Genomic DNA, 27,771 nt, shown 5'->3' with positions numbered 1-27,771 from the left:
CATGAAGTTAAAAAAAAAAAAGGGAGTTTTTGTTTTTGTTTTTTAGTGTAAAGTTAATATAATTTGATGGTTCTCCATAGACTAAGATTTCACCAGCCTTGTCAACTCATGGAAGAATTCATATTCTCCCCACATGTTGATTAATTCTGGATCGTAAAAAATAAACAAAAATCTTAACTAAGGTTTTATACCTTCACATCTCTGGAAAAACATGCCAGAATCTTTCTCAATATTTTTGTTCTTAATTCTATGAAACTGAAATCTAAGCCAAATCAGAAATTATTTAGACTACTAAAATTATTACCTAAATGATTAATGTTAAGTTGCCTCACAATAGCAAATCTCAGTATCAAACATTCCCATGCTTTGGGAGGCTAAGGCAGGAAGATCATTTGAGGTCAGGAGTTTGTGACCAGCCTGGCCAACATGGTGAAACCCCATCTCTACTAAAAATACAAAAAAAAAAAAAAAAAAAGCCAGGAATGGTGGTGGGCGCCTGTAATCCCAGCTACTCAGGAGGCTGAGGCATGAGAATTGCTTGAACCCGAGAGGCAGAGGTTGCAGTGAGTCCAGATCGTGCCACTGCACTTCAGCCTGGGTGAGAGAGTGAGATTCTGTCTCAAACAAAACAAAACCATTCTCATAAATGGTATCATTTGACTTTCCCACAGGTAAAATTGTGAGATTCTGTCTCAAATATAACAAAACCATTCTCATAAATGGTATCATTTGACTTTCACACAGGTAAAATGTATTATTATTAAAATATCCTTCATGGGCATTTAGAAGTCACAAATCAAAGCAAATATCAGAATAAGCCCCAAATATTATTGAATCATTGTTTAAATACTTTAATCCCAAATTCAGCTTCAGAGGAAATTATCAAACGAAGCCTTTGGGAAATTGTCAGGTGTGTCTTTAACATATTGTTTTCACTTAGTCCATCAGCCTCATAGAAAGGGGAAACCCATCCAGAAGCTTGGAGAATGTGTGTCGCTGGGCGTCCCAACAGCAAAGATCTGATCTCAACCACTCTGAACACCATGACCATGCAATTTTTTTAACCAGGCAAGACTTTGGACCTGCTGGAATGCAAGGTATTGCTGTCAATATGTAGAAGAAACACTTGAGGGCATGACTTTTAAAACGTAATCCTAAATCAGGCAGTCTGTTCAAATGTTCAGCTCTCCACCACTGTTTTCCACCACACACCAGCCAAGCATACATTTTCTTTTGCTTACAGTGACTTATGTGGAGTTCTCAATGTTAAATGCCACTTAAATACCATCATAAATTATACTTGCTTTTAAAATAGTGATTGTGCATTTGGGGCGTGGAGGGGGTGCTGTAAAATGCAGTGTGATTTCCACTAACTGTTTGGAATGAGAAAAGAGATGCCATGAGAAATGACTGCTGCTAAAGAGCTTTCTTCCAAAGTCAGCTTACATTTATCTAATAAATTCTGATGTGGACTTTGGAAGAAGGAGACTGATGATTTTCTTTTTAACATTGATGGAATTTCTGGCTTCCTTCATCAGTACCACGATATGAAGGACCATTTACTAAAACAGAAAGACAGGGCTTAGCTGGTGGGCAGAAGAAAATGGTAACCCCGGGCCATTCCTTCCCTTAGGAAAGGAGAAAATGCAGACCCAGTGAACCTTTTTAGAGAACATTACCTGTGGCTTTCCCAGGAGAATGTGACACAATGCTAGTAGGGAAATAATGCTACCCCTGTTTCCTGAAAGGCTTTTACTTTTTTTCCCCTAGGCAAAGGTCCAGTTGTAATTCTTAATGGGTTTTCTCATAAAATGAAAATAAAAGTAATTGTTATTCTCTACAGGATATGCTCCAGTCACCGGCATGTGTCATCCAGTGAGAAGTTGTACCCTGAATCATGAGGATGGTTTTTCATCTGCTTTTGTAGTAGCCCATGAAACGGGCCATGTGTAAGTCACTGCTGACAGCTATAAAGCCAAAAAAAGATCTTTTCTTTCCTGCTTCTCCCAGTATTGTTTCCTCTTTGGGCAGAATGCATGCCAGCATGCAATTCTTGTCTTTTGCCAAGTGTGAAGAGCTGCAAACAGAGAAGAGGTCGTGCACTGAAACTAAATGAGTGACTGGCTTGCAGAGGCACTCCTGTGGTTTTCAGAGCTATAGAATAAGAAAGGCATTTCTGTCAGATTGCTGTCGATTTCCGTTTCTGTGACTTCTTCAAGAAAGCCACATTGACTTAAAAATACGTTATTTCCCAGGGCTTATTTTCAAAACCAAAATTTAGTGAAGGCAGTAGCCCCTGATTCTTACCACTGAGGTCTCTTTGTGTTCTAGGTTGGGAATGGAGCATGATGGACAAGGCAACAGGTGTGGTGATGAGACTGCTATGGGAAGTGTCATGGCTCCCTTGGTACAAGCAGCATTCCATCGTTACCACTGGTCCCGATGCAGTGGTCAAGAACTGAAAAGATATATCCAGTATGTCCCCTGCTGCATGTCATGAGAGTATTTATTTTATAGCCTACAGACATGAAACTGACTCTTAGGACTTGATCATAGCAAAATTCCCAGTAAATGAAAACTATTACTGATAAACATTTTCTTATGACTTAGAACATTCAGCACAACAATTTTATCATGGAGTCACAATACTTGAAACCATAAGTCTAGAATATAAGTAAACTTTTAACTGTAATGTAATTTTCCTTTAGTAAATTGTTATAGAATCTTTGATTAATGGTCAAACTTGAGGATGGGGGGAGGATGGTCATGTGGTTTCTGCATATGATGCGAGCTGTGCTCTGCAGTATAGGTGTCAGGATGTGCCCTACCACACCATGTGGTGGTTTAATTAGTGACTCAAATAATCATGGCTCTACTACGTTCCTAAGTCATGCTTGGTTTACTTTCCTGGCATGAATACAGGTAAAAAGTCTTTTTCTAAATGGAACCAAAACCAAAACCTTAAATACATGTTTTTGCAAATTTGCTGTATGATCTGGGATGAAATTCTAAAGTATATAAGCTAAGACTACTTTTTTTTTATCAGGACATGATTTTTTTAAGTGAACATTTAACTACATGCAATATTTTTCTTCCTACAGTTCCTATGACTGTCTCCTTGATGACCCTTTTGATCATGATTGGCCTAAACTCCCAGAACTTCCTGGAATCAATTATTCTATGGATGAGCAATGTCGTTTTGATTTTGGTGTTGGCTATAAAATGTGCACTGCGGTATGTTGCTCACAGTTGATGTAGATTTTGCATCTCGAAATCTATTTGTGTAGCTCCTGCTTGGTGAGATTTACAGACTCACTGGTGCAAGTATAATAATATCTAGCAGTTATTTTGTGTTCATTGTGTTGCTGTGTGCTACAGCTAAATGCTTTAAATATATTGTCTTATTTAATTCTCATGACAGACTAGAAGAGAGCTGATGTACTTTTACTTTACAGAAGATAAAGCCAAGACTTAGAGATTAGGCAACTTGCTTAAGGCACACAGCTGGTAAACAGGGGAACTGGACTTTGAAACCAAGGCTGCCAGGCTCAAATCTTCATGTTCTTTGCATCCCCTGCTTTTTGTGACCTTCAGAGAAGATGACTGTTAAGCCTTAGATTTATTGCTTTTCTTTAGCTTGATGGCAGGATTCCATGTATGTGTGACCATAGGGAAGGATTGTGCTGGTATAGTCTAGTAAAAGAATCATATGGCATAGCATGGGGGTCAGGACGGTGGGTCAGGTCCTGGATCTGACGCTTTCTTTTTTTTTTTTTTTTTGAGATGGAGTCTCACTCTGTCGCCCAGGCTGGAGTGCAGTGGTGCAATCTCAGCTCACTGCAACCTCCGCCTCCTGAGTTCAAGCAATTCTCCCGCCTCAGCCTCCCAAGTAGCTGGGATTACAAGCATGCACGACCACCTCCAGCTAATTTTTTTGTATTTTTAGTAGAGACGGGGTTTTACCATATTGGCCAGGCTAGTCTCAAACTCCTTGACCTTGTGATCTGCCCGCCTTGGCCTCCCCAAATTCTGGGATTACAGGCGTGAGCCACTGTGCCCAGCTGATGCTTTTTAAATATATAACCTTGGGCACCGTATTTTATCTCTCTGGGCTACTTTCTCATGTGTAATATGTGGATAATGATAGTATTTATCTGATAAGATTGGTGTGAGGATTAAATTTGATAATATAATTAAAGTGCTTAGCACAAGAAAGGCACGTATATATGTTAAATGGAATCCATTAAAGCCAGTCTTGCCTGTAACTATTCACATTAGATGTATGTTTCATTAAATTTCCACATTGGTCTTTAGTAATTCATTTAAAAAAAAAAGGCCTTTTTCTATGTTGGAGCAAGCTTTGTGTGTTAGAGCAAGGAACGTAAGTGTTTCATGGGGCTAGAAAGAAATTGATCTGCTGTTTGAAACCTTCCGTATACAACCATTTGGTCTGTCTATAAGGTATACACTGTGAGCTCCTAATTACTTGCATTAATGTTTTAAATCAGAGAATTCTAAAGCTTTGGCTTAATGTCATGGAAAAGTGGAATTTCCACATTCGATAATAAGGATTAGAACAAAAAACCCACATCTAAAAATGTGTACTGATAAAAAAATTTCTATGCACATAAGGGTGTATGTAGGTAATTAGCAGTATAGGCAATAGATATGTGGATTAGCTGTTGTTTGATATTTTTAAAAATATAATGATTGGTAAGATGTTTACATTTAGAGAGAAAAAGAGCAAACAAGCAAAGAGAACACACAAATACACATGTTTGCTTATACAAACATTTGGATATTATAATGTGGTGTGTTCAGAAAATAAAAACCATTCTGAAGAGTATGAAAACCAAGACTCTAGTCTCGTGCTGTTACTGTCTTACTTATAACCATAACTATAGCCCTAACTTGTAACCCATATTTCTCAGCAATGGATTGGTATGAGAATCAAATATATGGAAAATATTTCATAAAATATATGAATGTATTATGATATTTTGTTGTACCTGGAATACTTTATCTTACACAGAAAGTTTGACAATTTTTTTCTGCTTTTAGTCAACTAATTATAAGTATTTATTATTATTATTATTATTATTATTATTATTATTATTTTGAGACGGTGTCTCACTCTTGTCACTCAGGCTGGAGGGTACAGTGGCGTGATCTCGGCTCACTGCAACCTCCACATCCTGGGTTCCAGCGATTCTCCTGCTTCAGCCTCCCAAGTAGCTGGAATTAGAGGCATGCACCAACATGCCTGGCCAATTTTTTTGTATTTTTAGTAGAGACAGGGTTTCACTATGTTGACCAGGCTGGTCTCGAACTCCTGACCTCAGGTGATCCACCCATCTCAGCCTCCCAGAGTGCTGGGATTACAGGCATGAGCCACTGTGCCCAGCCCTTTTATTATTTATATTCAACTATCTATCTGATACCTACAGAGATAAAGAAAAGACATTTTGATAGCTTGAGAGCTGCCAAACCATTATATTTTCATATTTACAATATTCATGATAATTACTAAGTCTTTAGAAAATTTCAACATTGTCTATTTGAAAAACAAAACATAAAAACAGCAAGCAAAAACCTTAAAAGTCAACCAGATAATCTCAGACAAATCATTGTTTATCATTGTTATTTTAGAAAAGCAGAATAAAAGTATTTTCTACCTGAAATTCGTATGCAGTTTTTTTTAACATGTCAAAACATTGGCTATTAACTTGAAATAAACACATCCAAGAAACAGGACAGAAGAAACTGTATAGAATATATTTTTGGTGCATGTCATGCTAGCTGAGAGTTCACTGAGAATTTGGTTATCTATCTTCCAGTTCCGAACCTTTGACCCATGTAAACAGCTGTGGTGTAGCCATCCTGATAATCCCTACTTTTGTAAGACTAAAAAGGGACCTCCGCTTGATGGGACTGAATGTGCTGCTGGAAAAGTGAGTATATCTATTTACACAATAAATATGTAAGATATGTTGCATAATTATCATCTTTAAAGGTCTGGAAAATGGTAAACACAGCTGCACTGTCATTTTGATGAAAACCATAGTATGCAAGGCTTTATTAAAGTAATGTACTAAGATAGTGTACTAGTTCCCTGTGGCTAAGGTAACAAATTTTCACAAACTTGTTGGCTTGAAACAATGGATATTTATTCCCTCACAGTTCTAGAGGCCAGAAGTCAAAAATCAATTTCAATGAACTGAAATCAATGTGTGGGCAGGGCCATTCTCCCTCCAAAGGCTGTAGTGGAGAATCTTTTCTTCGCTTCTCCCAGCATCTGGTGGCCACCCCACATTTCTTGATTTGTGGCTGCACCACTCCAGTTTCCGCTTCTGTGGCCACACTGCATTTTCCTCATCTTTGTGGGTAAAATCTCCTTCTACCCCTCTCTTATAAGGATACATGTAATAGCATTTAGGACCCCATGGATAATCTGGGATAATCTCTCCATTTTAAAATATTTAAGTTAATCACATTTGCAAAGACCCTTTTTCCAAATAAGGTAACATTTACAGGTTCCGGGGATTAAGACTTGACATCTTTGGGACTACCATTCAGCCCACTATTGGCAGAATAGGAAGAAGCAACTCAGCAGACTATCTGCCCCCTGGTAGTGGGATCTGATTGACTTGCTGGCATGCCATTCCTTGTGAAAGTTGCCCAGAAATAAAGTCATGTGAACTTATACAGAAGATTTGGCCTTGTTCCTTAGGGAAGGATGCCCAGAGGTTTTAAATCTCAAATTATGTAGTCAGGATTGAATGCTCAGAAATTGGCTGAGTGCCAAGCTATGCTACTCATAAGGGCAAAGATCCCAAAACAAAGGCATGTTAAGAACTCAAGTTGAAAAGCTTTGACTAGTTTAGAAATAAGAAATTGTAGGCAGAACCAAAACCTGGTACAGAAGATTTATATGGCATTTACTTCTTTTAAAGCTCAATTTCAAATGTGTATAAACTGTACTTGTGACAGGGATTATATGCATAATAATAATAAAACCTGTCTTTTTAAGTGTTTGCTATATATTAGGCACTATGCAAAGCATATTATATACAATGTTTTGCTTTGGGAAAATTCAATATCATAAACTTCTGACTAAAAACAAGAGTATAACGAGTTGATTCATTTTTGCTTTATAAAAAATTATATAATTAACTTTTTAACATTCAACTTTATTAAATATATTGGTGTTATATTGAAAGTTATAAAAGTTGAGTTTTAACAAATGCTTTTATTGTACGTAGTGTGAAAAAGTAAGTCAAAATGTTGGAGAGGAAAATGGCTAATGTCTCTTGAGCACCATGCCGGGCACTGTAAGCTAGGTGCCTCTATAGTATTAGGGTTCTGGTGGCCCCACTTAATTACTTCTTGGTCAGATGGCCTTCAACTACTTATGAACCTTTCTGGGCCTCAATTTTCCTCATCTAATTGTTGATGATAGATATATGACCCATCTATCTCTCAGAATCATTGTTAATGAAAAATTTTAAAAGTTAAATAAAAGTGCTTTGAAAGCTGCATATGTTTTGGACATGTTATATTATTATCTAAACCAAGACATAGTTTATTTTATCATTTTTAAAAAGATCATATAGCCCTCAAAATATTCTGGTATGATATAGGTAGTGACAGATGAAGGGTAAAATCTTACCAACTGTGCAAGCTGGGTGCTCAAAGAGTTCTTATTGATTATAGTGTTTGATGCTTACTGGTGAATGTATCATTTAAAAACTTGTCTGAGTGAATGTTGTTTTTCCATTTTAATTTTATACTTGAAAAATACAAGTCTAAATTACCCTTTAATAGGGTATATTAATGACATAATTGCTTTTGGATAATTTTAAATGCATCTCCACCTGGAAGAAAAAAGAGCAGTAAGAAAGCCCTTCAACTAGATGGTTCTTGTATAACACCTTCAGCTTTAGTGTATGCATGATTTTAATAATTACCTTTTGTCATTTTTCTAAGTGGTGCTATAAGGGTCACTGCATGTGGAAGAATGCTAATCAGCAAAAACAAGATGGCAATTGGGGGTCATGGACTAAATTCGGCTCCTGTTCTCGGACATGTGGAACTGGTGTTCGTTTCAGAACACGCCAGTGCAATAATCCCATGTGAGTATATCCTTGTAACTCTTGTTATTTTTGGAGAGACGAGAAAATACTTCAATATTATGTTATTAGTATTCTGTTTTATAAAGTGCATGTAAAACACAGGGCAGGAAAAGAAATTGTTGACAGTTCATAAACCAGTCTGTGTTTTCGATACATCTCCATTTATTAATCTTGTGACGAGCAGTCAGTGATGAAGAAGATCAAACGAAGATTGAATATTTTTAAAGAAGTTGCTGTTCAGGAATATTAAGAAGCTGGACAAAGAAAGTAGGTCACTGTGCCCTAAGGGCGTGAATGTGGGCACTGCGAGATCGACTGCCAGAAGCAAGAGAATGTCCAGGAAAGAGCGATACCAAGCATACAGACTCTCTCTCTTCAGGGAGTGGAATGTGATTGCTTCAGAGGAAGGCAAAAGAAAGATTGTGATAGAAGGCCAGGTGACTGTTGGGGGAAAGTTATCTATTCATTCACTCAGACTACAATTACTGAATTCCCTATTGTGTGCTCAGCAATCTTTACGAAGAAAAAAACAACTGAATTCTCACATTTAGAGGATTCTGCCTTGTCTAGGGTTTAATATGTGAGCAGCTTTTTCTCTCTGTTTCTGGCAGCAGGATGTCTCTGAGCACGTCTTTTGTAAGACTATCTGATGCCACATACCTGCCTTCCCAGTAAGAGATGATGGTGGTATTAGAAGTAACAAAGACAATAAAAATTAAAAGATCAGCTAAAGTTCATTATGAGCCAGAGTTGTTAGGAGTGCTTTAAATAATGTCAACTCGTTTAATCTTCACAGTTTTCCTCGAAGGAAGATACATTATTATTTGCATTTTACATATGAGGAAACCGAGCCATGGAGCGATGACCAAAGTTTCTTTGAGCTGCATCTGTGTGTTTTGTACATGGTAGCAAAATATCACTTTATTGATTCCATATACGTGCTTTTTTTTTTCTTACACACTTTTGCCATGCATTTAAAATATATGATTTGAAAAGCTGATTTAAGTTGAGCTTTGTGTTTTGTTTTATTTTTCCACCCAGCAGGGAGAGAAGGGTGCTTTGGAAAGGGATTGAAATTAGGAAGTATGAGTTCATTCACTTTGTGCTGGCAGCCCAGAAACTTTGGCTTTATGCCCTCAAGCACTGTGTCTGCAAGCTTCAACTGCTAGACAGAAGCCAAAAGGCCTTTTTAAATGTTGTCTTTTCTTTAGGCCCATCAATGGTGGTCAGGATTGTCCTGGTGTTAATTTTGAGTACCAGCTTTGTAACACAGAAGAATGCCAAAAACACTTTGAGGACTTCAGAGCACAGCAGTGTCAGCAGCGAAACTCCCACTTTGAATACCAGAATACCAAACACCACTGGTTGCCATATGAACATCCTGACCGTGAGTAGCCTCCTGCTCTTCTTCCTGCTGTGTGGATGGTTACTCACAGTTTAAGCTTTGCCAGCACGAACCCCATGGACTCTTGATCCCTATGTGGTAACTTAGGAAACTTGGTGCTTATAGGAGTAAGTTCTCCTGGGTTTCTAAGAATAAGGCTTAAATACCCTTTCTCTAAAGAGGTAAGAATGGTGCAATAGTTCCTGGCAAGCAGCACTATCACCATCAGTGGTGAAAAGACTAGTGGAAAGGAACGCCTGGGAGAGATGTTGGAATTCCTGATTCAACTGAAATCCCTCTACTAGGAAATACTTCTGGAATATTGTGATCTTTCCTTTCTGAACTAGAGAAAAATATAGTTCTTTGAAAATTGAGTCAGGACCAAGAGAAAGATCATTATTTAATAACAAAAGATACCTTATAACCTTTTACTTTTTTACTATAGTTTAAAAATATATTTGGAAATTTTCTTTTAATGTTTCACTTCTTACTTCTGAATTTTTGGTTAAATATGTCCAATGGCAACTTTTTGCCATACTTCTTATTTGAGTGAATGAAAGGAAATAGTTACATGATTACATACACCACTGGGTTCAGTTCAAATCCATGTTAAAGGAAAGAGGAATACACGTTAAGAATTCAAAGTTGCAACGCATTAAGAAGAAATGCATTGTTTTTATCTATTTTGGTGAAGTGAGTTGCATCCTGTAAGAGGTAAAAACTATGTTAGATGATTGAGTCAAATCACAGACATTCTTTCAGTGCTCTAATATTACGAAAACTAAACTGGTTTTGAATTAAGATTTATTTAAGAGCTCTGTTGAAATCTAGGGTTGCCCGGGGCAGTCCCAGTTTATACCTGTTGTTCCTGCTCAGTTATTACTAGAACCCCTTTTCTAGTTTAGATGACAAATTATATGGTCACCTTAGCTAAAAAAAAAAAGTCAAATGTACATACTTTTCTCCTTACTCCTTATTTTATTTGTTTATACAGTATTCCTTTTGTTTTCAGGAAATCACATTGAAACCTTATATTTAAAAATAAAATAAACTATGCTGTTCAAACATTCCATTTTATGTAAATAGTTAATTTTATCCTCCATCTTATGCAGCCAAGAAGAGATGCCACCTTTACTGTCAGTCCAAGGAGACTGGAGATGTTGCTTACATGAAACAACTGGTGCATGATGGAACGCGCTGTTCTTACAAAGATCCATATAGCATATGTGTGCGAGGAGAGTGTGTGGTAAGTTCAAATTGCTTCCCCAAAGGCTTTCTACGTTATCTTTGTTTACTGTCATTCATCTGCACATTTTTAATTTTTTAAACTATTTTATCTTTGAAATCACATTATAGTAAGTGTCTATGAATAGTTCAGTAGCTAAAATAAATTTGAAAGACATTATACTTTCTCAAATCAAACTTTGGTCACTGGCAGAATCAAGGTTTAAATAAGTTTCCTAATTTCCAGCCAAATGCCTTTTCTGAGTAACTCTGAGGCCTCTAGGCTGGGAATACAAATTGGTAATAATGCATTTGCTTCGGGTATTTTAGTAGCCATCTGCTATTAAAATACAAGGTCTTTTTAAAAATAATCAGTGCTAAGTATATTTAATCTTTTGTTGTAAAGATAATAAGACATTTCTTTCTCACCTTCCAATCAATTCTAAGTTTAAAGGCTAAATTTCACATTAGAACAAAAGTAGTAGAGAAGCAAACATGTTTTTTTGCTCCATTTAATCTCAGGTTAAAAATGCATTTTATTTCTTGTGTTCATAGTTAAATCGATATGAAATTATCTTATTAACTGAAACACTGCTCCTAACATATGTTTCCTTTATACTTCATCAAAACTGAAGTGCTGTATTAATGAGTCTAAAGTAATTGAGCTTACATTTTCCTGAAAGCATAGTATGTCTTGTTCAGCTTTTACCTGCCGCGGTACCTAGTACATTAAACGTATGTGTTGTCTTTATTTTCCCTGCCACCTTTCATCCCATACTTTTGAGTGCAGTAGTGTATTGTGTATCATTATTCTACAGTGATTTACATTAAGAACATGCCTTGGTTCAGAAAACCTTCAGTATTTTCCTGTTTCAAGGGAAAATGTAAATTCTTCCTGGTATTCAAGTCTTCTGCAGTCTATTGAATGCAGATTTTTCACTGTTCTTTCCTTATCATGAAACACTAACCTTCCATTGGTTTAAATATGGGTTTAGATATTGACTTCTGCACCCACTTTCCATGAACATAAACTTCTCTGACTTTGTTGTAACTCATCTGCTCTCCTGAAATGCTTTTCTATTCTGTGTTTCTTTGGCCCCTGTGAAAGTCTTCACCACTCTGGTGAAGTTTTGTCTCACATCATAACCATCTTTTAAAGATTGCACTAATATACAACTCACTATATTATCCATCATCATAAAAGTGAGAGCAGCAAGGGAAAAGCACTGTCTTGTTGTTTTTTTGTCTCCTCAGCATCAGCTACATCTGTTTTCATTACATGTGTGTTTGATGACTATGACAATTTAAAATGGTGTAAATATTTCATTGGACTGGAGGAAATATATTCTTTATTACTTAGGGTACAAGTCATTTGGTTTCCCATTATTTTTTTTAAAAAACTGAGGTATTAAAAAATTATGACTACAGTGGCAGTTTGCTATAAATTGGCTGACTGTGGGCCATGACTGAACAAAGGGTTCATCATTCTCTGGGATGTTGACCACTACTGGGCACATTAAAATTAGCCACATTTGACATCTTCTCTCTCCAGAAAGTGGGCTGTGATAAAGAAATTGGTTCTAATAAGGTTGAGGATAAGTGTGGTGTCTGTGGAGGAGATAATTCCCACTGCCGAACCGTGAAGGGGACATTTACCAGAACTCCCAGGAAGCTTGGTAAGATGACGTCTCTCATGAATTTAGTATTCTTCTCTGTGATTTGTACTTTTTGAGGCTTCTTCTTTTAGAAATGCAGCATTTTCTCTATAAACATAATCAAAATTTAGCTGCTGATATATTGTTATTCAGATTACCTTTTAAGGAACTTAAAAAAAAAAGAGATCACTTTGAATGAATTCATACTCCCTAGCATCAATGATGAAAAAAATACATACTAAATTTAGAAAAGAAACAAGTAAAATCAGTATCAGTTATACTAGCTAGCTAAAATCTGTGTTTTATTTTGCATTTTTAATAAAATGCAGATTGAATTATTAGAATTGGTGTTTATTTTGAATTCTTGTTGCATATAAATTATTGATCAGGAGTTTAAAAATTACAAAATTTTAGATACAACTTTTAAAATATCACATTAGTTTTACTTATTTTAAAAGAGAACAATTTTATCCTGTTTATAAATCTAGGAATCTTGGATCTGTATTTCACATAATTTTTAAAAATTTACTTTAAACAAAATTGAGGTACAACCAAAAACTAACCTGAGATGTAATTGCTCATCTCTATAAATGTTTATGCTTGTTACGTAGTCAATAACTTGAACTTAGACATACACTGAAGGTTCAAAGGTGGAACAAAAAACTGTCTTCATGCATCAAATAATAGGCAAAATTATCCATAGTTTAATAATATTCATTGGAATTTTCATAAAAGATTTGTATACAAACATTTTTTACTGAATAATTTCTTGAGTTTGTATCAGATATTATTCAGTTATTCAATAAGGATTTATTGGGCAAATGTTTCTGGGAATTCAGCACTGAAAGATAAATTTGATGTGGTGTTTGCTCAAGAAGATTTTGATGTCTTCCAAAGAGCCGTTGGTATCTTATAAAATCATGAAAGTAAAACAAAAACAAAGAAATATGGTTTACGTTAAGTAAATTGTCATTGGGGTAACTTTTCCTTTTATAAAAAAGTTAGTCTTCATCCAAATGAAATAATTCTCTTAGTTTTTTTATTTTTTATTCCCATTATACCCATGATACCTAACTCAATTACTAGGAGACTATATTCTAATGTTTTTCTTGTTACTGATGTCTTTGCTATTCCTGTGTTATAAATTACCATGTTTTGTACTTTGAAAATTGTTAAAAAGCAAATATTGCTATTTCTGACTGATTGCATTATTAAAGCAAAGAGAAATATAATTATATACATGTATTATGTTTCAGTGGAGTCAAATGTAATTTTCTTCATCTTGCTGTGAAATAATATACTGTGCTTTCTTGGAGTTACATTTTATTCTTTTCTTTTGGATGTAAAATAATTCATTTTGTTTTATTTCCACAGTGAATAATGTAAAGAAAAGGTTTTGCTGTGTTCATTCATTGTATATTATGTATAATATAAGGTATTGGTACTGTTTTTCAGAGAGTTCAAACATCATGCTAAACTTGCAAATCAAGGCCAAAAGAACATTAGAAAATTTTCATCTGTCATACCAATTCAAACCGTTCAAAGATAATCTAACTTCCATATCTTTGCACTAATATTGTCATCATAGTGATTTAATAGACTAATTAACCTTTTCCAACAGGAAAACATTTAAGCAAGAGGTGCCATAAAGAATTGAAGTTGCTGGAAAATGAAATCTGCAAGTATTCAACTTCAAATCATCTACTTAGTCTTACTTTCATGCTTAGTCTTACTTTCATTGACTATTAACAGTTTATTGGCATTATCTATTACAAATGCATTGTGGCGTCAACACATAAACTTACAGAACATATTTTATAACTTGCCTAATAAAATATATGACTTATGGGATAGTCAATGAAACAACAAGACTTTGATAAACATGAACCCTCCACTAATTAAAGACATTCTATTTAAGGGAAGACAAGAGGCGCTTTCACTTTACCCAAAGGAGCTCGTAATATTTCTCTTGCTGAAACAAGAGAAGCTAAAAACGTACTGGGTAAGTTGTAGCAAACTGCAGAAAGATGGGCATCCATAAATGGCATCAAGCTGTTTTGCTGTACTTGGCATCTTAAGCATGTTCCTTTTAGCCACTGTGTACTCAAGCAAACATGGTACAATTCATGTGTTAGACTTTACCCTAGGCTAGAGTGCTGAACACCCTGATCCCGAAAGGACCACTTTATTTAGTTAGGACACTAATAAATATTGTGAAAAACTTAGGTAAATCTATTCATAGGTGTATATTATTATACATATACAAATGACAAAAACACTTGTTTTTTCTTATTTCATCAATAATTGTGGATTGATAACTGGATTTCTGTTAATATTCTCCATAGAATATGTATCAGATGTTTCATAATGTATTGAAGGTGTAGGTTACATAATCATTTTATATTCATTTATTTGTATGATAATGAGATGTATAACATCTGTTCTAATTGACCTGACTATTGTCAGGTCATAATATTTATGATTTATGGTCATAATCTTAATTCTAAATGATTGTAAGATAATTTTTAGGACATGTGATAGTATCAACATAGTATGTGACACATGACATTTACAGTAATAGGAATGATATATGATTTTAAAACACAAAGCAACCTATTAAGCATATTGATTTTCTTATTTCTGGCTTAGGAGGTTTTGAGGTTAGGGTGCATATAAAGGCAATGCATAACACAATTTGCACACATTTTCCAACTAAGTGGTTTAAAATCCATGTTGTCGATTTGGTTAAAATAGTCCCATCATAAAACTTGTCTAAAGCTTTAAAATTAATACTGATCACAAGAAAAATGAAAGCACTGATTTTTCTGTTGTAACTCCTTTAGAATAAAGAAGGCTTTAAATATGAAAATATTTTAATAATTAGAAGTTTAGCTATCTATACTTCCCTCTTAGACTTTTAAAATAACATGTAAGCAGATAACATATCCCAAAAAGTTTACCACTTAAGTGAACTTTCACTAAAAATTGACTCCACTTCAAAAGGATGGTTTAGAAAACTAGAATCACACAGAGGGACACAGGAAAGTATAGTATTTGCCTGAATTGTTGTTCACATCATTTGAAGGTCAACGCAAGATAAGTGACTAACACGTTGGTAACAAGATTAACTTTTTTCCCTCTTTAATAAAAAAGAAAGTTTCCTCTAATTTCATGTTGGATGTCACAAAAGCTACCAATGCTTTGAAGTTAATTTCTGAAACTGCTTCTTTAAATTTATGGATGCCCTCTTCTGCACGCAGAAGCAGTAAGAATGTAGTGCTCGACTAACCATGGTTGTTGCTTTTGTTTTCTTCTTTGCTTCCTACAATATTTACTACACATGCAAAGGGTACCTTAAGATGTTTGATATACCCCCTGGGGCTAGACATGTGTTAATCCAAGAAGACGAGGCTTCTCCTCATATTCTTGGTAAGTGTTTCTGTCTGCTGTCTGTGCCTTAACATGCACTGAAACATTGAAATGTCAAAGAAATCCTAAATATAGATATGTATATATATACACATACATGTGCACACGTATATGTACATACATGTGCACACGTATATGTACATACATGTGCATACGTATATGTACATGCATGTGCATACGTATATGTACATGCATGTGCATACGTATATGTACATGCATGTGCATACGTATATGTAAGAATCAAAATAATATATAAATGCATTAATTGAATGTTATGTAGGTTTTTTTGGTCATTTCTCCCAACTATGCTTACTTTAAAACAAGAAACATAAAAAAAATAGAGCTTTAATTTTGTATAGAAACTGGGGTTAGTTCCTAATTATATGAGGGAAAAATCATTTGACAAGCTTATATTTCTTATACACTTTTTGCTCTGTTATAAGGAATAAGAAAATAAATATGTTAATAAAATCCACTAAATCAAGGAATATCAGAAAAATTCATCATACTTATGTTTACAAATAAGTTCTGATATTTTGATTGATCCAATACTGTAGTTATTTTTATTGTATTTTGCATTCTTTGAAAAGCAACCACAGGTGAATTTTACTAATCTAATCTTAAATTATTCTAATATCTGACACGTGTCAGGTTTTTGACTGGCACATGCAGATCCATTTGCCACGGAGAGCTGATTATAATTTCCACAAGAAGATTTTTTTTCTTTTATGAGACGATTACATGGAAATGTCACTTTAAAGAGGTTTACATTTAAATTGTATAGACAAGTGTAAACATAACTTACTTATTCCTTGGCCTATAAGAACACTAAGATAATTTCTGAAGCTAAGACATCACGTATCAACTCCACGAAAATTTGTAGCAAATCGTTTTATTTCAGTTGTGACTTTAAAAAGTGAATTATTTCATAGAATTTTTAAACACATTTAAATTATATTCACTACTAAATGTCATAATAGTCTAGCAGTCAGCTATAGTTCTCTCTCAAGCATTTAAAATTCCTTATTCTTCATCCTAGAATTCATATTAATGTCCTTGGAAAAAATAGACCAGTTTAAAGCCCAAGAGGAATAAATACATCTAATTAAAATTACTCATGTTTTCCACACATTTTCAATAATTTTCAATAATTGTAGTAACACGAAATTTTGCTTTCTAACATATGCTGATAAACAAATCTAAAATTTAAAATCCCATTCATTATTTTTTACTCACTAAGCCAGCATTTTATTTCATTTTATAATATGTAATAAATGTATACTACAATAAGAATTCCATTAGCAGTAAGCAGCTTTTTCTAACTATATGAGTAGGTGATATGGCTCTGGAATTTTACAATCATGAGAACTAAATTGTTGCCTGAAAAATTACTTCAACTATGTTGGATGACTATAAATATTTTGACCAACTTTAAAAAATATATGCAATAATTAACCGTTACATTATATGCTATCCTAGCATAAATTGTTTCTATTAATTATTGAAAAAGTAGCTATCATTTTCAAAATATTCCCAGTTTTCTAAGGAAATATATAGGATAAATGATTTAGAAACTATTAACCTCTTTGACGATGTTTTCAAATGGGAATATTTGCAAACATTATTTTTGCCTGTTTAACCATCTTGCCATATTTTTGACTAGTTAGGAATGCTTCTTGAGAGTTTTGAATGCCTAATGAAGACAATGGGAATAATATCAGAACTAACACCCATTTTGATTCCTTGCTACTAATAAAGAAACATGGTCATTGATTTGTAGAAAGGATATACTTGCTGTGAATCTTCAGCACTTAATATGATAAAATAAAATGTATGCTGGTTACTCATTTTTCTTCCTTTAGCTATTAAGAACCAGGCTACAGGCCATTATATTTTAAATGGCAAAGGGGAGGAAGCCAAGTCGCGGACCTTCATAGATCTTGGTGTGGAGTGGGATTATAACATTGAAGATGACATTGAAAGTCTTCACACCGATGGACCTTTACATGATCCTGTTATTGTTTTGGTATGTGGCATTACATTGGTTCAGCTTAGTTTATAATTAATTTATCTTAAAGCACTTTTACCTTTAACATTAAATGTACTTTGAGCATTGAAGAATGAGTTGCTTTTTAAAATAATTCCACTTATCTTCCCCCTACTCTTTGTGCAATATTTTCATGTAATTTATTATATATACATTATAAACTGAATAATGCAGCATTCTGATTTTTGACTTAAATAATCAGTTATCTTTTAAAGACAACACTAAAAGTAGATTTTTTTATTTACCCACATATTTACCCTTTTGTATGCTTTTCATTCTACTTTGTACATCTAACGTTCCATCTAGTATCATTTACCTTCAGTATAAAGATCTTTAGCATTTCTTGTGGTGTGGGTGTATTGGCAAGTAATTCTCTCAGCTGTCAATGATCTGAAAATATCTTTATTTCACTCTCATTTTTGAAGGATATCTTTACTAGATATAGAATTTGAGTTGCTAGTCTTTTGGTTTTTTATTTCCTTTTTTCCCTTCTTTCAGCACTGTGTTTTTATGATCTTGCCGCGAGTTCCAAGGGTTTGGGCTGATCAAAGAAAAATATATGGCCACAAGGTGGCAGTAGCACACACACACTTTATTTGGGCTAGGCCTCAGCTGGTTTGCAAGTGGGGCCACTACCTAGAGGAGAGAAGGGCAAGGGAACTTCTGAGAAAGAGGGGAATCTGAGGTGGTTTATGTGCCTAGGTGGTGTCATTCCGCAGCACAGAAGAGAGTCTGTGGGTCAGAGGGCTCCAAGGGAGGCAGCTGCGTGAGGTCCTTATAGCCAGAAGGTCTTATTCATATCTAGCAGATGTTGGATGTAATTTCCTAGAGCTGTGCAAAGCAGGCAGTCCCCGAATGGCTAAAACTCCCTCATTTGGGCAGCGTTAAAAACAACTGGATGTATAAAAGTTTGTGTTTGGCAGCAGAGGGCTTTTGAGCTAACAGATCTCAGCCTCAGCCTGCTGTGAAGAAAGAACCTAGGGGCCAATATACAGGAGCCCTCTTTTACTCATTTATACAGCACTTGCCTTCCAGAATCCATCATTTATGAAGAGAAGCCTCATTTATATTGCTGCACTGCTTGTAATGTGTCAGTTTCCTCTGGCTGCTTTTTAAGATTTTTCTCTTCATCTTGTTGTTTTGTCTTGTTGGTTTAGCAGTTTGACTGTGATATACTCAGTTTACCGTGTTCTGCTTGGGGTTCACTGAGAATCTTGGCTTTGTAGGTTGATGTTTTTGACCAAATTTGGGTAAATTTCCCATGATGTGTTCTAGTTAGTTGTTTTTCCCAAACCCTCACCCCCACCCCATCTTTCTCTTCTTTACTCCTAGGACTCACTTAAATCAGTTGAAATTGTTCTACAAGTCTCAGGCTCTTTTCATCCTTTATAATCTTTTTTAAAATACATTTTTCAGATCAGATTATTCCTTTTGAGCTCTAAGTCACTGTTTCTCTTAGGTGATCTCCAATCTGTCCTTGAGCCTATCCAGTAAATTTTTCATATCAGATGGTGCACTTTTCTTTTCTAGAATTTCCATTTGGTTCTTTTTTTTTATTTCCATTTTTCGGCTGAATTTTTCATAATGTTCACTCATTACATCTAAGTTACCCTTTAAGTTCTGGGTCTTCACATTGTATATTTTTTTTATGGATCACATTTCCTTCTTCTTTTTTTCTTGTACACTCGACATTTTGGAAGATAAATTGTAAGGTGTCTGGTTTTGTTCTGGCAGGCGGTTAAGTTATTGTCGGATCATTCTGATCCTTTAAGGCCTAGTTTTATTCTTCCTTACAGCTAGTCTATCTCAGTGTTGTCCTTCTTCCCATGGTGTGGCCTTTCATGGTGCCAGGCTCAGCCCTGCCTGGTCTCTGGTATCTCTGTCCACCCCCAGCACTCCCACTGTGGACTGCCTGGTGTCTTGGCCTGAGCATACACAGACCAACCCTCAGTCATGGACCCATGTAGATTTCTAGGTGATATCTCTAAGCAGGCCCCTCTTCTTTAGTGGCCGGCTCTGAAAGTTCCAAACTCTAATCTAGCTCCTCCGCTCAGTCAGATGGCTGGGCTGGGCTTGGGCTCCTCCTCCCTGTGCCAGGGTCCAGAACCTGGCCCTTGTCAGGAATAAGATCTGGCTTATTTCTCTTCTTACAAGGATTGGTGTCCTTTGTCATGACATACATTGCCAAAAAAAAAAAAAAAGGTATCTGCAAATATTTTCCCAGTTTTATAGCTTTTAATATCAGGACAGCAACTCCATTACTCTCTCATGGATGAAAGCAGAAGACATCTACTTGATTTGAAATTTATTGTTTGTTTCTGTTTTATACAGAATTTTTATTTATTGGATTTCCTATAAAATATATACTTAAGTCAAATTGCTCCACTCAATTTTTAGGTTTTTCTCTGAAAATTAGTTCCATTTTGAAATATCTGTTCAAATCTTTCGCCCATTTAAAGTTGTTATATTTTCTTTTTGTTGAGTTTCGAGAGCTCTTTGTATATTCAAGTCCTCTGTGAAATACATGATTTGCAAATCTTTTCTTCCAGTCCATAGGTTGTCTTTTCATTCTTTTAGTAGTTTCTTTCATAGAGTAAAATATTTTAGCTTTATCGAAGTCCAATTTTTTAATGTTTTCTTTTGTGGATCGAGATTTTGGTGTTATGAAATTTTTTTTTTGTCGAATCCAGCATCAAAACATTTTCTCCTACTTTTTTTGGTAACTGTTTTAGAGTTATACATTTTACATTTAGGTATATGTATCACTTGGGGTTAATTTTGTATGAAGTGTTAGGTCCTTATTTTTGCATATGGATGTCTATATTAGTTATCTATTGTTGTAAAACAAATTACCCTCAAACTTAGTGGCTGAACACAAGCAATACTTATAGTTTCTGTGGAACATGTATCTGGACACCACTTAACTGGCTAGTTCTGGCATAGAGTATCTGATGAGTTTGCTGTCAACTGTGGCTAGAGTCATCTCGGCTTGACTGGGGGTTACTCTGCTTCCAAGCTTAGTCACATGGTGCTGAAAGGCCTCAGATGATTGTTCCCCAGCTTTTGCATGTGGTGGGTAGCAGTCCATGATTCTTTACCACTTAAGCCTCTCCATAGGATGCTTATACATCCTCACAATATGGCACTGACTTCCACTACAGCAAGTGACTCAAGTGAGCGAGAACATGGGACAGTGAAACCGAGACGGAATTCTCAGTCCTTTTTTACCTAATGTATCTACATTTCTTAAACCATCACAATGTCCAGTTGTTTTAGCACTATTTGTTAAAAGTCTGTCCTTTCTTTATTAAAATGCCTTTCAATTGTGTCAAAATTAATTATCCACATTTATGTGGGTCTATTCTAGACTCTCATCCTGTTCCATAATAAAATATATGTTAATCAAAGTTTTGTTTAGATTATTTTAAATATGAATGATTGGAGGCCAGAAGCTGTATTTCACGCTGATATAATTACATTGTATTCTTTTCTAGCAACATGAGTATCTGGCTTTAGAGACCTGATGCTTAACCGTCATGATAGATGCTTCAAGACTTGCCCACTGATTATAATCTGACCACAGCAAGTGGTGTGGGCTGGAGGTACAAGAGGGAGATTTGTAGCTAGGAGACGAGGGTGTAGACAAGCAATGTTCTATCATTATGACATTGCTTTTCCATTCTGAGTCCTGGAACATGGTGGCTAGGCTGTCTGGGGCAAAGAGAATTAGATATCTGGCTAGAGTGTAAGGGTTGTTCGAATGGTGCTTGATTTTTAATGCTGTTTTAAAAACAAAGACAGAAAAAAGAGAATAAAAGCCAGATAACCACATCCTCTACCCCCACTGGTTTTAGTATCACCTCATTTCTCAAACAAAAGGTAGTTATAAAAATTTAGTTTGGAATACCAATGAATTGCACATTTCTCTCTTTGCATAATTAGTAAAATCCTATGAAAGCTACATGAAAATCAATTTTTTTAAAGGCAACTTTGCCCTGAACAAAATTAAAAGGCAAGAGACAAACTGAGAAAATATTTGCAACATATTACAAAAAGGAATTCATATCTTTAGTGCACAGATTATTTAGGAGAGAAAAAATGTGTACAGTTCCAATGAAAACCAGGACAGTCATGCAATATACAGTATTCAAAATATAAGTGAGTAATAAACTTAGGAAAATTAAACTTTATTAGTTATCAGATAAATAACAACGAAAATCATGATATTTTTCCCATCCAATTAATAAAGGTGAAAATTATGTAACATGTAGTGTCAAATGGCCACTTTCATACACTCTCATTATTAAAGTAACAATTGTTCTAACTGTTCCGGAGGACCATTCACCAATCTATCAGAAGAACTAGAATTATAAAAAGTGTTTGTTCCCTTCAGTCTACTAAGAAACACCAGAAATCCCCCCAAAGGTTGGGAAAATTTCTAATGAATACAAATATTGAAGAGTTACCACACACTTATTAACAATAATACATAACACTTTTAGGATTACAAACTATGCTGACATTTAAAAGTATATTTTCTTTTTTTAACTTTTTTTTGTACAAGTGCAATTTAGCTACATTGATATCTTGCATTGTGGTAAAGTCAGGGCCTTCAGTGCATCCATCACTGGAGCAATGCACATTGTACCCACCAAGCAAGTTCCCATCATTCAGCCCTCCTTTCATTCCCTCTGACCCCTCTGAGTCTCCAATGACCATCATTCCACACTCCAAAAGCATGTTTTCAAAGAATATTTTGAGAAATGTGCATGTTACATGAAATAAACAAGGCCAGGAAAGTAAATATGTCTGTACACACACACTCACACACACACACACACACACACACACACACACACACAATGCAAGTATCTTGAGGGACTATCACAATAATAAAAGTGACTGGTTTTCTCTAGTTAGGTAGAATTATGATTTTTCGTTTTCTTTCTATTTTTCCATAATGTATATATTTTCTGGAGGGAACATTACTATCTTTATCATCACAACACAACAATTTCCTTTGAAGACAATTTTAAAATGCATTAAAATTTTTAAATTTACAAATTCAAAAAATTTAAAAATTTAAAAATTTTAATTTAAAAATTTTAATCCTTTAATTTTAATTATAATTCTTTACATCTAAAAGTTAAAATCCTCTAAAAAGGAGATGATATAATTTAAGGAAACCTACAGTGAACCTTATAAAGTTATTATTTTTATAATACAAACTCTTACTCCTCAGTGTATGTATTTTTTAACACTTTTATGTTAAAAGTTTTATAGATACTTCATCTTTTTCTTAAACAGGGCACATTTGCACTATGGTTTATAGAAATAAAAACATTATAATTTTTGAAACTATTTGAAAGTTTTCAGTTTTAATAAGAGCAATATTCTGAAATATTTGTAATTTTACACTCAAAATTTAAAACCCTCAGGTGATTTACATATTGATTTCATGTGTATGTTAGATTATACCTCAAGAAAATGATACCCGCTCTAGCCTGACATATAAGTACATCATCCATGAAGACTCTGTACCTACAATCAACAGCAACAATGTCATCCAGGAAGAATTAGATACTTTTGAGTGGGCTTTGAAGAGCTGGTCTCAGTGTTCCAAACCCTGTGGTGGAGGTAACAATTGAACACATTTATTATATTAAAATGTAATGCATATAAAAACCAATCTTGCTTCTACCTTTATTGCTGTCTCTAATCGAGGCCACAATCTGAGAAACACCAAACATAACCATCAAAACATCAATACAAAACATTTTTACTGAAATCTCAGAATCACCAAATCATAGGATTCCTTTCATAACAGTGACAGACCTTAAAATCCTCTTGCCCTTTTCTCTCAGGTCCTTTGTCTTGCATTTACTGTAGTGGTACCCTTAATCACTTTATTCTTCCCAAACTCCAAAACTCTCCCAAATTCAGTGTACTCTGGTCCTCATCTTTCTTCTTCCCTACTTTTACTTTCTGTATCTCTCTGCATTTCTACCAGAGTTAATAATAAAAGAGCTATTGGTTACATGACTGTGTAACTGACTATGCTATGTATTTGAAACCAGATACTGTTCTAAATGCTTTATATATCAATGCATGAATACTCACAATGGCCCTACGCAGTTGGTACTATTGTTTTCTCTGTTAAAGTGGTAGCAAAACCAAAGCACACAGAAGATAATTTCCCAGAGCCCATAGGATTCAAACCCAGATAACCTGGCTTCTGAATACATGCTCTCACTCATTGCATTGTGCTGCCTCCGTTCCCTCTCCAGAGTCCATTAAGCTGGATTTAATGTCTCTCAGTTTCTCCCATCATCCATTCCTCTAGTTCTAAACAAGTGCTCCATTACCAATTTCCCACCATGGGCAGGAGAAGGCAAGAGGCTGTTAAAAAATGACAGCAAATAATTGAGAACAAAGTTTGTATTAGGCAGTGCGTGTGTAAATTATTTATTTTATAATTTTAAGTTCAAGGCTGTATTTCTAAAGTGTTTTCTTGAGGGAGGAATACAATAGTTAAGTATTTTAAATGACATCTCTTTATCCATTACAAGATGCTCATTTAATTTGGACCCTCCCTTCTGCTGTACTCTCAACATTTACTTGGTCATAATATTTGTCAGATATACCTTCTTCATATCTACCACATCTATTCCTTCTTCACCAGACTCCAGTCACCACTTTGGGAGGGACGATTATTGCAATAGCCTTTTAACTAGTCAACTAATATTGATGTTCTTCTCTTCCTTAATTTGCAGGGTAATTTTTCTTGAATGAATGCATGAATGAATGGTAAAATTATATTATTTCCCAGATTAAAATCCTTCAGTCTTCTAACATGTTGCCCTGAAGACACAACATCACTTTATGTAGCATTCTTTCTAAAAATGAATCACTTGAATCTCGTCATTAGAACACAGTTAAACAGGCCCAAATTGTGGAACATTTTATAAAACAAATAGTTTTTAAATTTCAAAAATAGTAAATGCCATAAGACAAAAAGAGGTTCAGTAATTATTTCTGATTGATGGAGGCTAGAGACATAACAGTTAAATGCAACATATGATCCTTGACTGGAGAAGGATTGCCATAAATAACATGATAGGGACAATTGAACATTTTTGAATAGGTCTGTATGTTAGATAATAGCACTATGTCTATGTTAAATGTCCTGATTTTAAGAATTATATTATAGTTATATAAGAGAATGTACTTCTGAAATCTGTGCTGAAGTATTTAGGAGTGAAGGATCAGGATGTCCTCAACTTTCAAATGGTTCGGCAAAATTATATGTATATTTACACACATACACATATATAAAGAAATATAGCAAATGTGGTGACATAGTCACAAAAGATCAATCTAGATACAAGGTATACAAATATTGTTTTTTCTTACGACTTTTGGATAGGTTTGAATTTTTTCAAATATATATACATAATTACAAATATAAAAGTTGATGTTTGAGAGACCCTCAGTGACTCCCTATAACCTTCAGGATGATGTCCAAAAACTTGTTAGACACTGAAGGCTTTCAAGATCTGATCCTTCCCTAACTCCTGCGCTCTTCACACATGATCCTCTAGCCACATGAAGAAACCACAGTTTTTCACACGTTATTTCCTTTGCTTGGAGAATAATTCTGCTTCATTTCCATTACCCCATACTATTTGAACTTTAGTATTCTGCTGAAGAAAAGTACTGATCCTCTAAGCTTTCCCCTCCCCTCCAAGTTACAGATCTCTTCCCTCTGTGTTCCTTTGGTGCCCTCTACTGTAAGTTATTTACATAGTTTTCTAAAAGCCTATGTCACTAGGTATTGTCACAGTGGTTTTTGTATCTATCTCTCACACTAGACTGTGTATATTTAGAGTCTAGTTCTTTAACATGCATGCAGTTGCAATATTTATCAAATGTATTCTCTGAAAAGGTAAAAGTTTTTGTTTATTTAATGTTCTTTGGGACCTTCAGCACCTATTGAAGTGCCGAATTGTATGCACTCAATACATATTTATTGAATGGATGAATAAATGTATGAATGAGTAAGTGAATAATCAAGTAACTATCAGCATGAAGAAGTGATTAAATCCAAAGAACTTTATTTCCTTTTCCAGGTTTCCAGTACACTAAATATGGATGCCGTAGGAAAAGTGATAATAAAATGGTCCATCGCAGCTTCTGTGAGGCCAACAAAAAGCCGAAACCTATTAGACGAATGTGCAATATTCAAGAGTGTACACATCCACTGTAAGCATCTATTTTAACTATCATATCTGGAGGTCAAAATCAGGACTTCACTGCCTTTAGCTCTTTTTAGTTTTGATTTTATTTTCAGTCAAAGCTCTATATAGACATGGTTTAAATAGTCAAGTCACTTCACAGGAATTATATAAAGCTGCAGTTCTATGCCTTTCACCACATTCTTGTTCCTCAAAAACAACCACTTTCAACTGTTATATTTATTTTGATATTTGGTAATTACTTGCTTCCATCTAAGTCAAGTGTTTTTGCTTCTATTCCTTGACTTTTTTTGGGAGGTGGGTTAGACATTATACATTGAATTTTCACTGTGAAATCTGAAGATTGTATTATTTTATGACCACTCCGCAAGTGCACACCCAGAGGCCACACTTTTTCCTTCCCTGCTACTCCCATTACTGACCTAACATATCTTTTACTGATCACAATATTCAGGGTTTGTATTAACATGTATCTCTCTTAATACCTGAGTCACACAGCATGCATTGATTATTATGGTTTCTTTCTTGTAACGTTTCTTCCAGAATAAATGAATATTTTGATTTTATGTATTTGATCTTCTACTACTTTTCCCTAATTCATTCCCAAACTCTCTTTCTCAGTATCAATCCCCTCAAAATACTAAACATCCAAGTATCCTGTCACTTTAGTCTCCATAGAAATGGAATAGTCTTAGAGAACAGAGATTTCTCTGTGTTCCAGCTCCAGCTTGGACTTTTTACCAGCTTTCATCCTAGGGTTTCCTTTCATCATCCTCCTTGAGATTCCTACTACCTTTCTCTTCTCTGGGATTTCCTGTTATTCCAAACTATAATATATCATCCCTCAGACTCAAAAATACTGTTCTATTATTATCTACACTCAAGTGTTGCTGTTGAAAAGTCGGTTGCCATTCTGATTTTCAGTTCTTTCTCTATGACCTGTTTTGGTCTCTTTGTCTTTCAAAGTTTGTAGGACCGTCATTTTGTTCCTAGTGTCCTGAAATCCCAGTGATGAAATTGACTTGGTGCTCATTTTTACTCATCGTTGTCCTGTGTACTTATAGAGTTTTTTAATTGAAAAATAAAAATTGTATGTTTTTATGGGATACGATGTAATGTTTTGATGTATGCATACATTGTGGAATGATTAAACTCAGCTAATTAACCATTCTATCACATCGCATACTTATCATTTTTTGTGGTGCACACATTTCAAATCTGCTCTCCTAGCAATTTTGAAATATCGATTTAATAATTATTAACCATAGACAGTATGCTGTTCAGTAGATCTCAAAAACATGTTTCTTCTAACTGAAACTTTGTACCCCCTTGACCAACATCTCTCCATTACTCCTTCACCCTCACCCAAGCCCCTAATCACCACCATTCTAGTTTCCACTTCTATGAGTTCCACTTTTATAGACTCCACATATGGAATCTAGAAAATAAGTGAAGGTCACATGGTATTTGTCTTTCTGTGTCCGATTCATTTCTCTTAGCATAACTTCCTCCAGTTTCATCTATGTTGTGGCAAATGACACAAACTTTTAAATATATAAAATGGATATCTTTTATCTCTGGAAGATTTTCTTGTATTTTTTTTGTTTTGAAAAAAATTCTCCTGTGTTCCTCAGTGTTCTTTCTT

The 27,771-nt window shown here is 34.9% G+C and overlaps 1 protein-coding gene across 1 annotated transcript in view; it reads left to right on the top strand.

Moving 5' to 3' along the window:
• ADAMTS3 (ADAM metallopeptidase with thrombospondin type 1 motif 3) overlaps positions 1–27,771 on the top strand; it is a 288,210-nt gene that overhangs the window by 247,428 nt on the left and 13,011 nt on the right. Inside the window, exons 7-19 of the mRNA XM_019024973.4 lie at positions 941–1,097; positions 1,844–1,949; positions 2,332–2,475; positions 3,102–3,234; positions 5,838–5,951; positions 7,987–8,132; positions 9,344–9,519; positions 10,629–10,762; positions 12,293–12,416; positions 15,744–15,824; positions 17,687–17,850; positions 23,343–23,508; positions 26,001–26,133. Coding sequence (XP_018880518.3) covers positions 941–1,097; positions 1,844–1,949; positions 2,332–2,475; positions 3,102–3,234; positions 5,838–5,951; positions 7,987–8,132; positions 9,344–9,519; positions 10,629–10,762; positions 12,293–12,416; positions 15,744–15,824; positions 17,687–17,850; positions 23,343–23,508; positions 26,001–26,133 — 1,778 coding nt within the window. The remainder of the gene's footprint in view (positions 1–940; positions 1,098–1,843; positions 1,950–2,331; positions 2,476–3,101; positions 3,235–5,837; positions 5,952–7,986; positions 8,133–9,343; positions 9,520–10,628; positions 10,763–12,292; positions 12,417–15,743; positions 15,825–17,686; positions 17,851–23,342; positions 23,509–26,000; positions 26,134–27,771) is intronic.

This window comes from Gorilla gorilla, chromosome 3 (assembly GCF_029281585.2).
Source record: "Gorilla gorilla gorilla isolate KB3781 chromosome 3, NHGRI_mGorGor1-v2.1_pri, whole genome shotgun sequence".
NCBI classification, from domain to species: Eukaryota; Metazoa; Chordata; class Mammalia; order Primates; family Hominidae; genus Gorilla; species Gorilla gorilla.
The sequence above is the reverse complement of the archived record's forward strand: the minus strand, read 5'-3'. Positions and strand labels throughout refer to the sequence as shown.